Source organism: Varroa destructor, unplaced genomic scaffold, assembly GCF_002443255.2.
Source record: "Varroa destructor unplaced genomic scaffold, Vdes_3.0 BEIS01000005.1, whole genome shotgun sequence".
Lineage (NCBI taxonomy): Eukaryota > Metazoa > Arthropoda > Arachnida > Mesostigmata > Varroidae > Varroa > Varroa destructor.
In genome coordinates this window covers 28507134-28523720 of record NW_019211458.1, presented here as the reverse complement: position 1 = coordinate 28523720, position 16587 = coordinate 28507134, and the positions used below count along the sequence as shown (strand labels likewise).

Genomic DNA, 16587 nt, shown 5'->3' with positions numbered 1-16587 from the left:
GTGGGCATTGCATAGTTGTGCTACATGAGGACGAAATGCTCAACGACTGAAGATAATGAAATTATTAATATGAAACGATGCAGTGGGATTAAGGGGAGGAACTGTCGCTTGTTTTTGTAATTTTGCGAAACTGAATACACCCTATAATTAGTTCATAATATTTTTTTATTATTACCACCATTTTTATTATTATATAATAATAAGTTTATTCATACCTTATAGATATAAAAACTAGAGCATAGGAGACGGTTTGTTTGACTATGAATCTTGGGGATCACGCTCTTTCAGTTAGCCTATAATTCGTGACAATATTGCTATTAACTTTACCAGTTTGCAACTTAACACGTGACACATATTTAATGCTTACACATAACTGCACTTAAAGAAGTTGGGCAACTCTTCAACTGTAGCAGATATACGCCATAATTAAACAGCACTAGAAATAGAACATAAAGGATTTCGTGTGGTGTATGAAAAACATTGGCATATTTGAGACGGTTAGAATTAAATCGTAATGTTGATTTTGTATTAGGAATTATAAAATACACAGAATACAGTGCGTTTATATTTCGAATATTTATTGCCTGATTCCAAATATAGCAGGATGTATAATTACCGTAAAACGAATTCAATCGCCATTTCTACTACGCGCGTCATATAGTCGTCTCTTGGTGATCCTTCCATCGAAGCGAGGTAAACACAGATCTCGGGGGCGCAGTAGGTGGAGCCCTATGGGCTGCGCTGCGAAGTATGCTTGCCGTTCTCTATCTGCTTGTATAAGACTCGAATTGGAGCGTGAGATCGAACCCGCCACAATATTTTGCCAACAGCACGCTTTGCCTGAGCATTTTGCCGTGTGCTTTGATCAATCTAGCCGCATACGATGACGAGTACAGAAAGGGACCTCGCCGAACGACTAACAAACTGACTTAACAACTCACCGATCCTACCTACCTTTTCCTTTCTCTTCAGGCTTATCTCATGCTTCAGAAGCCGAGAGCTCCAAGTCCTCAAAGAAACTCCTGCAAAGACTCACCAATACACATCACTAGACGGCCTGTCTACACCCTAGCCGCGGCCGATATAGATGATTATCTACTGAGGTGGAGCGCGCTTTGAGGCACTATAGAGGTATAATTCGTTGGTTGGTTGGTTGGTTGGTTGCATGCATGCACGAACCTTGTGTAGCCTGTTGCCTTCCTTCGCCAGGCATCTACCTAGAACGACCATAGCTCGCTACGAACCTCTTGCCATCGCTAGATCGTGACGTAGTCCATACTCCTCTTCCTAGTCTACACTACTAGTGAAGGCGTATACCGGCCGTTCGTCGGCACACACACCTTTGTTATCGATTCCACTGAAGGAATCCTGCCTTACCCATCCCGTCGTTCCATCCATCGAGCCATTTTACTCGCCGGCAAAGGCGTCCTACGACCGACGACCGGCATCTACCTAAGAATATAAAAGGTAGTAAGCCTCACTAGGAGTAGAGCGAGGCCTGCCAAATGCTCGAGCACAGGCCTATCCTACGACTAAATTCGCCAACCAATGCAATGGAAGTTGTCAGCGATCGCGGGCAGTGGCTGTCCGCATGGTTGTGCCGGTAGTGCTGCTAACGCCGCGAAGATAGTTATGGCGCAAAATACATATACAGAGCACTGAAAAACTTTGCGGGGTACGACATGCTTCGGGAGGAAATACCCATTGTTCGAAATATGACAGCCACTGCTTGGCAGCCTATGCCGCTGGCGACAATCATGAAACTGAGCGTCGAGGCCGCAGTGAGCGTACAGAGAGGTCTTTAGATAACGGAGCAAACCCTGTGTGGTAGGACCGGCTTGGTGATCGTGAAAGAATTACCCACAGAACAAAGGGAAACGGAGATTCAAAGATATTCAAGAAATATACGCGCAATTTATTTAGAAACTGGATACGCTGGGCATTCCATGGTCACCTGTATGGGGTCCTGCAATGTATAGGTGCGACACAGATTAGATGTATGGATATACACGTATTGGATGAGGAACCAGCCGGTTTGTCTATGGGCTAGCGAAACGGTGGGTTTGATGGGGAAGCTAGTGAGCGGTACGGGGCGCAACTGACCTTTTATTCGTAGCTAATCGTAATGCTGAAGAGCTATTTCAAGCAATTGCAATTGCGTAAGTAGTTGGCATGGAATGGGATGATTGTATCCAGGAAATACGTGAAGCTTTAGCGAATATTAGAAAAATGCGTCAAAAGGCACGTATTGATATTCGTCAACATACGGTAAAACTGAATCGAACAGTCTACTGTAAGAACACTATGATATTCCTTCGAGTATTCCCTGATGTTAGCTTGGAACGATAGCTCTTTGTAGCTCTCGACAAAGGTAGAACTTTCTTTACAATAACGAAACAATTCCTATCTATATATATATATAAAAATAGTCCATATGATTGTAACTTTAATTCAGTGCGCATATAGCACCACCTGAAAAGTAGCGCATCTTCTCTTAATGGACATATGACCCTTGACTGATTTAAGCGGACACGATTCACAGAATTTACAGCCTATCCACGAGAATCACCTTACTGAAAGCAAATTGACACTTACTTTTTTTGCTGGAAGTTAACACTAACAGCGCGCAGCCTTGTGCCATAGAACATCATAAGTTTACACACACGTAGTTTTAGTAAGAATAATCGTTTATCATGTACGTACACTTGGATCCGTTGAGTAAGACAATGGCCCCTTTTGTCTTCGAAAACAAATATGATAATGTATCATTTTGTTAATCTAACAATGTTTGATGGTTTTTCCTGCTTTGGTGCTGTTTCAGCTTGCGTGCAGGGATTGCGGCTGGTTCGAGTTGACCTCCCCAGTGGGGTTATTCTGGGAGACTCGGCTAGATTAAACTGTTCGTTTGATCTCGAAAACGACCAACTGTATTCCGTTAAATGGTACAAGGGTAACAGAGAGTTTTTCAGGTAATGAAAACGTAAGCAAAAAAGCATAGTATATGTAGAAACAAAAATAAGCACCTATGTAAGAAGATAAAGTAAAATGTATGTATATTTGTCGACCTGAACAGGATGACCAATTTCTGTCCGTGCAGCAAGATACACGTCAAGAGCGACATAGGCGTTCTAATAAATCATCCCGGGTACTTGAATGGTACTCGATAGGCTGTCCCATGATATCATGTGGATAATGTGTACTTCAGAACACTATCCTAGTTTGTGTTTCGCCAGCTCTCATTTTGCCCACAACAATTCATTCATGCAGAAAAATTCTATCAGCACCACGGTACAAAAGCAGTAATATATTGACATTAACGGTTATATCAGTGGTGGCTCGATTATCTATAATTAACGTACAAACTTTAGGGGGCAGCATTATCTGGGTGGCTAATATGTCTGTCCTCGAGTCCTTTGCTATGGTAACTACGAGCATCACCTGGCCATCGCTGGCTCAAATTTAAGCCCGGCCAAATCGATACTATCGCATATTGCTCCCACTCTTCTTCTTAAGTTTGTTAAAGAAAAATCCAACGATATCTAACAAGCGGCTTGAGGACGTAAAGGACGTAAAAACTACAAATAAGGTCCGCGGTTAATTCTACGAATATATAATATATGTAAGACGTGCCCTTCCGATACTCTACAGTCCCCAGGTTCAGGTGGACCGTCAAATAAATACATCGCAGGACATGTTATGAAACTTGGTTTTATTTAAGCGTAGATTTAGCATGAAAGTTATGATTTGTAATCAATAAGATCGACCAAATCAAGCAAAACTCCGTAATTACTAGAAATCAAGTAGTCGATATGGTGTTATTATACCCATTGTATATATGAAAGTAATTGAGCTTCGCTTGTTAGTAAGCTGTTGTTTCTTGGTGGTGCAGATAGACAAAGTTACTGTTTTAGATCCGATATATATATATATATATATATATATAAAGAACCAAAAGTCACGGAGGAATTTGGAAGGGAAGACTTGGAAGAATAATTTGAAACTTTTCGTTTTTTATCTGTTAAGGGACGCACTAATACTATTTTTATATTCCTATATTACTACGTTATAACGCTATAGTGTTCAACAGCGCCTAAAATAATGATTACTGAAGTATCGTTTTATGGAGTAATATCACAGCATCTTACACTATACTTATGACTTCATGTAATAAGAATATAGAAATGATATACTCCGTTTTTTTTTTCGCAATAATTTACGTGTCACGTTTTAACAAAGCTTATGTGAAAAGAAGGCAATTGGACTTAGTCTATATATATATATATATACACAGATGGAAGATTATGGGTGTTCTTCAATCTGATATTAACCTGAAGGACATTTATTAATTTATATTTTTGTTGTCTTAATTAAAAAAAGTTTCCTTAAAAGTATTTATTCGATTCTACTGAGAGCATGTGTGGTTCTTTTGGACGATGAAGGCAGAAAATGTTTGCCCTGCTTAAAACTCTATGAAATCCAGAAAGCACACCTATGAGTTGATAAAATATTATATTATTATATAGACCAAAATACATTTTTCAGTGTGTTGCATCCTCGAAATAAACGTTCTAATAAGAAAATAGTTATTTATTCCGCGATTGCGAACAAACATATATCCGGTAAACACTTGAGAGAAGCTTTGTATTTAGCTATAAATGATGCCATTATAACATTATGTGTCGCAAAACTAGAGGCACTTAAATACTATCTGTGCAAGCTGATCACTAGCGTTAGATAAAATGTCCTGCCACTAAAGTGAGCTGTGGTCTAACAGGACTGATCACTAATGACTAACCAAATCGCGACGAGTTCTACAAATTGGACAAAAGTTATTAGATAGACATTTTACCGAACGGCGTTTAGGCCGCTTTGCTGCTATACCTAACCAACTGACCCATCTTGAAGTCCCGTCTTGAAATATCTCCTTCAGACACAAGTTCAGGACACAAATGTTCAAGTTTGACGTTAAGAGCTCGTAGCCAATGTGTACTCCGCTGGACATCCTCTTAGCTGCTTTTTTTGGCCTTTTTTGCAGATATATTCCGTCGGACACACCTCCTTCACAAACTTACTATCTGCCTGGGGTCCATGTAGACGTAAGTGTATCTTTAGTGATGAAAGTTTGGGAATTTTAATTTACCTCTCTCTCTCTCTCTCTCTCTCTCTCTCTCTCTCTCTCTCTCTACTAGTCGCTAGTTGCCCGTCATTGTATGAAGAGAAGATTGTAGTTGCCCAATATTGTATAGTAGATAATATATTATTTTCACTGTATGTTTGCGTGAATTTATTATTTATTACAGAAGAAGCAATCAAACATGAACGTACTAGTTCTGGCGAAAACAGATATATCTAGTGAGGACAGATATAAATGTGAGGTGAGCGCGGACGCTCCTTCATTCCAGACAATCCGCGCAGAAAAGGATCTCAAAATATACGGTAATATAAATATATCAGTACGAACGCACTATACGAGAAAAGGAAAATTGTCAAAAAAATCTCCGTTATACGATAACATCGGGGTACTTTGTACTTGTCGTATACAGTACATATGAGTAGACTGATGCAAATTGACAAGCATTTCTATATATATACTGTATGTAAATTTGTTTGTTGTTCAATTGATTGTCTACCCAAAACCTTCAATATTTGAATTGTAGGGTATCGTCGCTGCTGTAGATTGCATTATTTATCAAGGAGGTGTGGGGAAGCACTTACGGGCTGTCTGGGCCACACGCAGCTATTCCCCTGGATAGTGTGACTCTGCGTTTGAGAGAATACCAGTCTCTACGAAATTAACTGCCGTCAGTCTGTGTTCTCAATAAAAAATTCTGTTTACCGTTCCACACGAAGGACAAAAAACATTTAGTTGAAGGTGAATAGAATAACTAAGTGAGGCATTACGTCGAGTTTTTCAATATCTTCATTTCAGTTTTACCGAAAAAAGGTCCAGAAATTGTAGGAGTGCGTCCTCAATATGATGTCGGGGATGTCGTGAACGTCACATGTCATGCGGGACCTTCAAGACCAGCTGGAGTGGTCGAATGGTTGATCAATGGAGACCACGTACGTATATACAACGTTTGGTCGAATCAAGTTCTTTGGCTAACCTAAAGTTGATATTAATTAAATGCTATTTATTAGAAAGTTTCTTGTTTGACGTTGGGGTTTGAAGGCAAGCAAAATATTTCGTCCAGCTTCCAAATCCAGCCTCAAGTAAGATATTTAGAGTAAATCTTAGTTGGCATGAAATGGACTTGCGCGCTGTTAAATCAAGCACTTTTAGCTACTATACGATATCGAGAATCAACCCATACAATTTGACTTTTGGATTTTGTCAACATCGAACATTCTTTATTTGCCACGCTATCGGGGTTACGCACGTCTCTTCTGTTCCCCTACAAATATAGCGTACAGTGGTTACTACATACTAGGCCACGTTTTTCGAAGACAAGCTTGCTCGTTATTAGTTTGCCTATATCGGCCAAATAACGGGAGACTTCAACACTGTCAGTAGAATGAAGTAGGCCGACATAGTTTTTTATCGGCAGGTAAGAACCAAAGCTCTAAGACCGCACGAGTTCTATAGCCAGTTAGTTACACGTAGTTATTCCCAGAAATTCTATTGCGCTCTTTTGCTTGTAACAGTATGTACAGTGTGTGCCCTTTAAAACACGAATGCGTATATATAAAAACGTATGGAGGTCCTACACGTGTCTAGATAGAGCTTGGTGTGACGAGGGAGCTTTTTTGAGAACATTTTTGTCTACAAAGCGGCTGGTTAGCTAGTCGACTTACAATCAGCAGTCCACCGTAAGAAATTCTTTGCGACGCTACTTTGGAGTCTCTGCGGCTCTCATCTTTTTAGAGCTAAGTTAGTTCGTTCATACCGCCTACTCCGGAGTCTGTTCAGCTTCAAAGTTAGACTCGCCTAACATGAGGAAGAAATTTCAATCTGAAGTCATTTGTTTTTTCCTTTCGGTGAGACGTTTTATGAATACTATGATCAACCCCCTTTCCTTCGATGGTACTTTGATGGACACTGTAAACATGTAAAGGGTCATCTAATTCCCGTGTTAATAACTTCCTAGCCTTCAAGCCACCTAAAGCCGTTTAGATAAACTGAAACGGATATGTAGTGAAACAAACTTCCGAATAATTGGCAATACAATTACCGCCAGATATCATTATTTTCAATGCATACTCATTGTTGAACTCTGACAGCCCTAAATGATGGCGCCGGCGAGTGGTATTCCGACCGGCTAGCAAGTTGTAGCACTCAATTATCATCTTAACAAATTTCAATTTTGTTAGATTCCCTCTGAACACATCAATTGCTCACTCGTTATCTCATGCTAAAGCTCCCTATAGGCAAGATAATATGATGTACTACCGGTATCAGATCCTATACTAGAAGGGATAGAGTCCCCGCAGTAATTCTATGTATAGTCACGGCGTACGGCCGAACGAAGATCTTTCGAAAATGTACGCAGTGAAGCTTTTCGACAAAAAGACTCTCGTAATGGGCATTTGATCAGTTACTGACATTATTTCTTCTTATTAGTTCTGTTGTTAAATAATGGTAATACAAACCAATACGGTTCTATCACTTTCCTCGAGATATTTCTCTATCATTACCTCGAATGGTATGTACATTGTAACCCATTTCGTTATGCATCGTACATGTTCTAATTATATATATCTTTATCATGAGCTTACGCAGCCCCTAAAGCAGCAATCTCTCTTCTATTATTGATGCTTATGCATGTCGCCGTACCCATCGGTATCTTTTGCTAACGAGGTGTCCTCGCGAAGGCGATGCTCTATTCAGCCATTATACTTTACAGGACCGTGTTACGCTTTTTTCCTTTCGTCCTGTTAATTTTGGCTGACAAAGACTTTAAGGTACAATTTAGTCAACCCAGGCTACTACCATGCAGCCGCTGTGAGAAATACAGCCACTCTGGGGTGCATTGATAGAAAACAGGCCAAATCGATTAGTTCCGCGTTTGTTTTGTTCAGTGAAAGCTAATTACAGTGGTTGCTTTCCAAGCCCATCGATGACAGTGCACCTATTTTACCACGCGGATCGTTTTCTGCTCCAGCCCCTCACTTCAGACTTAAACGGAAATATCAAGGCGTCGACTCGAGGGTTCCGTACGCGTTTTGGCCACTCGAATCGTATCTACTCTGCGACGAACTTCAACGACACACCAGTAACAAAGTGTCTTCAGCATGCACGATGTTCTATATCAATATTGATATCTTAGCGAGCGAAAATTCCTTGAGGAGCTTCGGTTGAATTCTGGAATCATTCAAAACAAAGCGATTGATATAGCGCTTAGTGGTCCCATATTAATGGCATCACTAGTAAACGTATTTATTGTTTAAAAATGTGTCTTTTTTTTATCTTGACAAGGCACTCTTCACGCTGAGCTGCAGTGTAATGTAGCATAATGTAATAGATAGACAAAAAGAACCGTCCTGTGCTGACTATGCATGATTGGCATAATACGAAATAATATAAGAAAAAAAAACTCCCTGACATACTTGTTATTTAACTTTTCACTGGACATTTTACTACACTGAATAAGTGACAAAATTATACATTTTGCTTCTTTCTATTAAGGCGCTAGAATTTTCGTTGTTGCAGCGTGACTATGTTCCTAGTTCCTCCTATCTTTGCATACATCTCATATGCCCTTTATGACAGACTGCTGTGATTATAGACGCAGTTCTCCGGCTGCTGGCCCTTTAAAGGCCTCAACAAAGGCTGTCACCGTTCGCTCTCGTCTTCTGAGCAGTATATCGAGAAACCTTGCTCCTGTCAGCAGCGACGTATCGCGTGAGCCTGCACTACCAGATCATATGGTCTTCGAAGTTTTTCAGGAGAGCTTACCGTTTTAAATTTTTACCCTAGGTCTTGCCAAAAGCGAAAAAAACGTCGTACGTGCACAGAGGCGTTGGATCAAAAACGGCTAGACTAAACCTGCTTTACAGACTAAGGTGGAGGACATACCCCAAGGCGAGCAGACACATAATATAACAATGTAATGGTATAAACGTTGTTAGTCTTTGTCATATTGGGTAAGATGAGGCGTAAAGATGAACCGGGTAAGGATGTTTCGATGCTACAGACAAAGTATCGCATATTTATATATACCCGCTGCGCCTAATGTCTGGAGGCTGCGTCTAGCCTTACGCATATGACAAAAAAAGCATGCGAAAACTTGATGTCATATTTCATCTTATAAAAAAATTCTATCTTGTGAATATAAGTTGCGCTCAAAACATTTGGGTATATTTATGTAGCGACAAGTATCAAAGTATCGTTAAAGCACTAATTTAAGGACAACTACACTTATGGATATTATACGAATGGTTATTGCTCATAAGTGGAGGTGTAAAAATAAGTTGTCAACATTCTGACATAGTCAAAAGTACATAAATGGAAGTTGTGTGATTACGAAGCCGAGGGCGTACATTTCTCGGCCTCTGTTCGGGTATATATAGGGTGTCTATGCTATTGCGTATGGGGTGGCCAATGCAGCCCAAGCTACAGAGCGGCACAGAGCGAAACCTCAGTTCAGATCAGCGTTCAGTGCGACTCTAGAAAAGCAGACGGGCCAAAGTGTTCGGAAGATTCGGCTGAACGGACACAGATTACCAAAACTACGTTAGTTAAGCCGATTGCAGAGAAGATGCTGATATCAAAAGATATTTGGCGACGGGGACTAAGATACCTTAAGAGAATCGCATAGCTCAAAGGAAACCTGAAGCGGGGAAATCGAACAGGTGAACAGGATAAATTGTAGTCCTTGGATAAGATGTATAGTTAGAGCAAGAAGTAAAGACAGACATGAAAAAATTAGCCACGTACACAAGGAGAGGCGCGGTACGTCGCTCGAGCCTTTGATGTAATGTCACAAGTAAACGAAAAGTTCGGGTGAAACAGAGACAAAGTTTACATGATCATAAGCACGTGATATTCTGTGAACTTGTACAAAAAGCCCATGGTTAGCGGTTTAGTGGGTAAAGGGACAGACCGACGTCTTGAGCCATATACATCGGACGAAAGTGTGAAATCGGAACTTGACATAATCTTTTCTCCTCTTCGATGACGCATTTACCCATTACAGCATCAAAATTTAAAAGGAAACCAATTCTTGCGTTCGAACGTCTGAAAATGTTACTAGGGATATCTACTAATCGGCTTAAACTAGCCATTGCAACGGCAAAGATCTGGCGCTTACGAAACGGAAGAGGGAATGCGAACTATCTCGGTCAGTATAATAGACGACAGTCAATAGCCGATCTGAAGTTTCGTACCAGTGAATACGTATTCTGAAACATAGTAATGGCAGTCTAACATCTCTTTTTACTTGAAAACGATTCGATTTTCCACAATACGTAAGGACGTGCTTTGTATAGAAGAGTCTGTTTCAGACCAGAGGGGCTAATGGAAGAGGATCCTTTACTGAGTCAACTAATTAAACACAATAAGATTAGAGTAACATGTTCATCCCCAAACGTGATGATGGCTTTTAAAAATAGTATCACAATACAATTTATCCATTTCCAACATCTTTGCGCTACATTTATGCTGATCAGCAAGCAGACACACGGATACTCGAATGATGACTGCTTTCGGAAATTTTCAATACTCTATGGATCGTGGAATATCTATTGTTCAATACTTATTGTCAACATTGACCCGACCAAAGGCCTTCGCAACGGAGTATACCGTCCATTTACACGACAAAAGATGTAAGATTCCACTATGAAATATGACCAAGTCGTTCAAGCTGGTGGCACCCTCCCGAATAAGTTACCGCTCTGCATCACTGTTCATTTCGCTCCGTTCGTCCACAAATGCGTCATTTGCCAGTAAGTATACTGCAGAGCTCATTGATCTCAACCATGTAGCTACAAACAAAGTTACAGTTTTTATAGTAGGAGCACGGCGCATAAAAGTTCAGAAAAACTTCAGAACGGCTAGGTTAGTTGACACCGTAAGCAATAGAGTGTATTCCAGGAAAGATTTGAAATATACGACTTTGTCGACAGCTGCCACCACCTAAAATCGCTGCCTCGCCAACTAGGGGAATAGCTATATACTGCTAAGAGATGCCAGGGCCAAATGCGTTCATCAAGCTTAATTAAGAATCAATGTACAAATTGCTTCCTCAGGCTCTCGAGCTTCTCGAAGCATATAATTAACCCACTCTCTGTAAACTTCAATACTCATTCGGAATCGAAGACTAAGCGACGTTCGCTGTTATTATACTATTGTCGCTTATTTGCATACCACTCTTATTATCCATATATCTCAGACCCATTATCATTTTAAGATTAGGCCTTTGTAGGAACTCGGACGACCATTCCACCCTTTCAGGTGGGTTGTTGAATAGGAATTGAGACGCGCTAGTGATTTTAACGCGCATCTGGTGCAATCCTAGTGCAGCTCTAGAGGTAAAGCTCGAAACGCTTATTTGTTATACTAGGTCACGCCCAAGAAACAACCCGCTATGAGAAGCACCGCACAAAACATTTCTCGCTATAGGAAGTTGTTGTATAGTAAGCGATGGCGACGACTGTGTGCCGATTCAGCACAGAGTAATTGTTACGGGAGCGAATTCCTAATTAAATTGAGTCTGGAAGGTAAAGGCCCCTGTTGATTACTATGTCTTCGATATTAAATAAGAACTCTGACGTATGTCGGATGTTGTCAGGGGTCCGTTCCTATTATTGTGCAGTTGAGTATACTGTTGAAAATATTCCTTGACCTTGTGCAACGCGTGTGTTTTGTTACCGAAACTAGGGATTGTAGCGGCACCAGTACGAATTCTGGTGAATGCGTACCCTGGCTTTATCATTTTTGTTTCACTTATTTGGGCATCGTCTAAGAAACTTAAGGGAATCCAAAGAAACTTGAGGATTAAAAACCGATAAGCGGTCTGGCATTGTACGCTTCAGAAAACGCCCACCTCGAGGTTGGCATTTGGTGCACTAACATTAACGACAGTGTCTGTGGCTGTGTAATAGTTATTTAAAGCTTGTGTTTGTACGGATATTCGCTGCGTTATCCTTTATTATACGTTGTTAATAAATTTCAGCCATCGGAAGAAGACGACGCCGCACAGGTAACCTATCCCGTAGCCCGTGAACACGGCCTGATGAAGTCAAAGCTGGGCCTGACCTTTCGTGTTGCCCGGAGACATTTCGACCATAACGGGGTCATGAAGCTTAAATGTATGGTTACGGTTTCCGAAACATTCTCTCAAAGCAGCGAGAAGATTGTCATTGGAACCGATACGAAATCGTATCGAGAAGGTAAAATAGCTCTTAGTTATAAGTAACACATTATGCAGTGTGGCGCAATTTCAAGCGGAAAAGTCTACTTCGAATAGTTATGCGATCAATACGCCTTTTGATTTTTCTTTTGCAACGTCACCCAATACGATCGTCCCAGAAGTTCCAGATGACGGTCCGGTTATATACGGGGGTCAAACGCATTACCACGTTGGAGATACAATGAATGTAACGTGCATATATGCACGTCAAGGCAAGCCGGTTTCAATGACCTGGTTACTCAACGACGAAGAGGTTCATCACAAGTACCTTGTACACTATCAACCAGAAAAAGACGAATTAGGCAGATATCGGACCGCGCTCGGTCTTAGGTTTACCGGTAAGCTCATCCTCCTTAGTCTGATTTTTAGCCTCACATCAAGTTGGTATCGAAAACAATCGCATATTTTTAGGTATCTGGTAGGATAGGTGTAACACCGCATAATGCTAAAGCGTAATAATAATATGGAGTTTTTGTTATTTATAAATTACTAAATAAAATTACTTAGCAATTTCTAAGTTTTGCCACCTAAATTATTATTGGCAGGAATAACTCGTCATCATAATAATTATCTTGATTAGTAATCACTTCTTTAATAGATGTTAACGTTCGAGCCATCGGTTCTCAACTTACGCTCTTTCCGCTGGCTATTTTTTGGGGCATATTTCTTTGCTCCTTTTCGGATCATAAAATTCGCTATTAATTCGTCTTCATATAAAGTTCGTTCAGCACATTTCCGGCATGACCAGCTACAGCTGAAGTGCATCGTGGAGGTAGAAGGCCCGGAGAGGCCACATGCTGTGCATCACAGTGCCATCCCGGGAGTTATACATCCAATAGACTTTCAAGGCCACAGGCCACACGGATCACAAAATGGCCACGGACAAAGGAACGTTAACAATGGTCATCATCAGATCACGCCCCCATTGTCCGTCTTCGATCACAACAACCTCAGTCAACAATGTGAGTAATATAAGCAAACTGATAAGTATTTTTATATTTTGGTCATGAAGCAACTTTTGCGTTTAAATAGTCAAATTAGTTCAAACTGTATTTTATCGGCGAATCAGGACCCAGACCAGCTTATCCTTCAAGTTTAGCAGACGAACACGCTACCCATTACGCCAACATGGCGACGCTTTCGAATTACGCTGAAAAAACATAACAAAACAGAAGTTTTTATTTAACTATAGAAAAGATGTCTCCATTGTCTATAGGAACATTTCATAGCGTTACATTTAGTTTACTATCAGTAGTAGAAATTCACAAAGTTAAAATATACTTGATTCTTGTGTGCAAAATTCTACCCGTTCCGCATTCAGCGATGCTCAGCATGTATATATATATATATATATAGTAGTGTTGTGATAATATACACCGTAAAATAAATGGATCCTTGGTCTGGCCCGTTCATTATTAGTTAGACAAATAGGTAACAGGCAATGTGCAGGCCGCTTGTCTTTTTTCCATAGTATCCTTAATAGTACAATTACTATTCATGTTTTTCGTATATTCGACTGGTGTACGGCTTGCTAATTAGGACGTTGGTGTTACAGACTCAGCGAATTGTGCGACGACAATGGCATGGAACTTACCATTCCTGTACAATAGTTTTGTCGCCGTATGCGTTGCAATGCAAGCAGTTTTACATTTGTTGCTCGGATCGTACGTTTGAATTCTATCGTTTAGTCTATTGGCAACGGTACAACGTGGGATACAGACCGGATAAGCAGGAACGCTGTCTCTGATCCTCATCCTGAATTCAGGGAGCCTATTGACCTGTTTTATCTTCACAGTCGGTCAGATCAAAATGTCCACAAAGAATACCAACTATGACGACTAGCTTTTGAGTTGAAAGGACAGAGACGCCTTTACCGGCGTGCAAACTACGTACACACGCGGCCAAACGCACGAATGATGACACACACAGTTTCAACTTAAGCTTAATTTCAACCAACGCAACAAATGCATAAAAATAACTGCTTTGAGATGTTTTGTACATAAATGTGATCATATATATATATATATATACTAATAATGATAGTGATGGCTGATGACGCTAGTCGGCGGCGGTACAATGACTGTATTTATGACGGCACGTGGAAATGTTAGATAGAGGTGTTAAACGACGTTACGAGTGGAAGCTGACGTGTATCTCGTCTGCTGATAAATGTTTACACATATAAGGAGGGGTACAGGTACTGACCGCCACCCAGTCCAGCGTTCAGAATATTGCATATCCGACTTAAGATTTACGTTTATGAGGGAAAAAGCATTAATGATGATGATGATAATGATGATGATCATTTTAGACGAAGTCGCATCAAGAACGGAAAGCATGCTTTACTCACGGCCGAAGAAACACTGTTACGTGCTGTACAGATGAATCTATGTACTTTCGTAGTAGATGTCTGCATCCCGTGAGAAGGAGGTATTTCTCGTCGTTCAGATGGCAAACAGCGTGGAAAGGACAGCCGTCAGAGGGAGGTGGAATAACGAGTCTGAAGGAAACCCAAGTAGAAAGGAGAAACGCTATATTTGCTGCATCAGGAAAAAATGTTATTAGCTTAAAACCGCAATGGATTTCCGAGAATTTTTCCATTCCGTCTTCTGAAATGGTGCAGCTGAAAATCAAAACAGTAGGGTTAATCAACTGCCAATAAGACCGGATATTTAGTGAAATGCTATAAGAAAATATAGACAGATTTGTAAAAAAAGGCACAGCGAAGAAATGTTTACTTTACATCTAGACCGTGAAAAGGGAATGACATGAAGGGAAGAAAGACCTGATTTATTGTGTGCTTTAGGTAAATCGTCTACGTGAATTAAGGTAACATTCAAGCCATTTAATTCTCGTTCAGGTTCAGATAAAGCCTGAGGTTAGATTGAGCAGGTAAAAAGAACTCGATTCTATTTTGCGATTATGAAAATCAGCCGTATTATGCCCTACTGCTGCGATTTGAACACATCTGTAGACGAAGATACATTTGGGCCTAGTAAGAGCTTATTGTAAGTTTAACTAAAAATAAAGTACGGAACACCTATACAGGAAAACCTTGGAATAATGTCAGATCGTCTACTACACATAATATTCAATTTAGATTAAACGATGCACCATATTAAAGGAGGAAATGTGTGGGAGATTTTTTACTCAGTGGGTGTTAGTGGTATGAACGTCGTATATACCGTAAAAGCTAAATGTACAATGACGTCATAATACAATAACGATTACCGAATAAAAATTGTAACAATTCTAGTCAGGCTGTGTTTTAGCCAAAGATTAGCTGAGTCAGAGTTAGATACCATTAGAAATAACTAGCATTTAACAGGCAACTCTAAGCGGACATATTCGCCAATTCCTAAACAGCTCTCTTCCAAGTCTATTCGACGGTGCCACAAGATTTCTAGCGTTTTCTTCGTCAAGACGTTCATGCACTTGCGTATGCGAGGCTTCACGTTGAAGTAGTGATGTGCTGGACTAGCTGCTTCACAAGAACGTGCTGAATGTACACTTGTTTACCCTACCGGTGCTTGTTTTGATCAGCTTTTTCGTGTTTCTAGTTTAGCTATCATTAACTAATCGAACTTCTGTATTTTAAACATTTCCTCGAGTTTCGGCCGGCATCTCACTTGTCACTGTTATAGACGGATATATAGGTTGCTTGAGGCCCATAAAATGGAACAATAGGGGCTCATTGATGAATTTCACTGAATTGAACCTGTCTGTCGTGCTATATATATATATATATATATATATATATTGCCGAACAGAAGATTTAAAAAAACGTAGTCGTGCATTTTTAACTACGTTACAGCTGTGCAGTGCACGATCCAATGGCTTTTTGTTCAAGGAAGAACGAGTATACAATCACATGTTTGTCGCACACAAATTGTCGCTTAGGTAGAAATCGTTTATTCAGTATATAACAGGTGAATTGAATTTTGTAAAATTAATTAGAACTTTGGGACTCAAAGAACTTCGGTATGGTTTATCCATCATGAGCTGACCTTGTCTCCATGAATGCTTTGGGATTCGAAACGGAAATAGGTGATAATAAAGGGGTACGTTGTGTAAGAATTCTCTCGGCCTGAGCGAGTATTTTGTTTGTCAAGTTTAGCTGCGTCACTTTATTTGTAATTCTTTAGCTTTGCGTGAAGTAAAAAACATGATATCGTATGATAGATAGAAACAAAAAAGAGTGGCCTAAAGCCGATAGGATTTCAAGATACATACTCTC

The 16587-nt window shown here is 40.2% G+C and overlaps 1 protein-coding gene across 2 annotated transcripts in view; it reads left to right on the top strand.

The window, feature by feature from the left end:
• The window catches only part of LOC111251597 (uncharacterized), a 30020-nt gene extending 14415 nt beyond the window's left edge, over positions 1-15605 (top strand). Inside the window, exons 2-9 of one of the 2 annotated variants that reach the window (XM_022808286.2) lie at positions 2822-2969; positions 5036-5096; positions 5301-5436; positions 5930-6063; positions 12114-12330; positions 12473-12688; positions 13070-13312; positions 13906-15605. In XM_022808286.2, the coding sequence (XP_022664021.1) occupies positions 2822-2969; positions 5036-5096; positions 5301-5436; positions 5930-6063; positions 12114-12330; positions 12473-12688; positions 13070-13312; positions 13906-14024 (1274 nt within the window). In that variant the 3' untranslated portion in view covers positions 14025-15605. Of the gene's footprint in view, positions 1-2821; positions 2970-5035; positions 5097-5300; positions 5437-5929; positions 6064-12113; positions 12331-12469; positions 12689-13069; positions 13313-13905 lie in introns of both variants that reach the window. The other variant, XM_022808285.2, reaches the window with a different exon arrangement.
• The last annotated feature ends 982 nt before the right edge of the window (positions 15606-16587 follow it).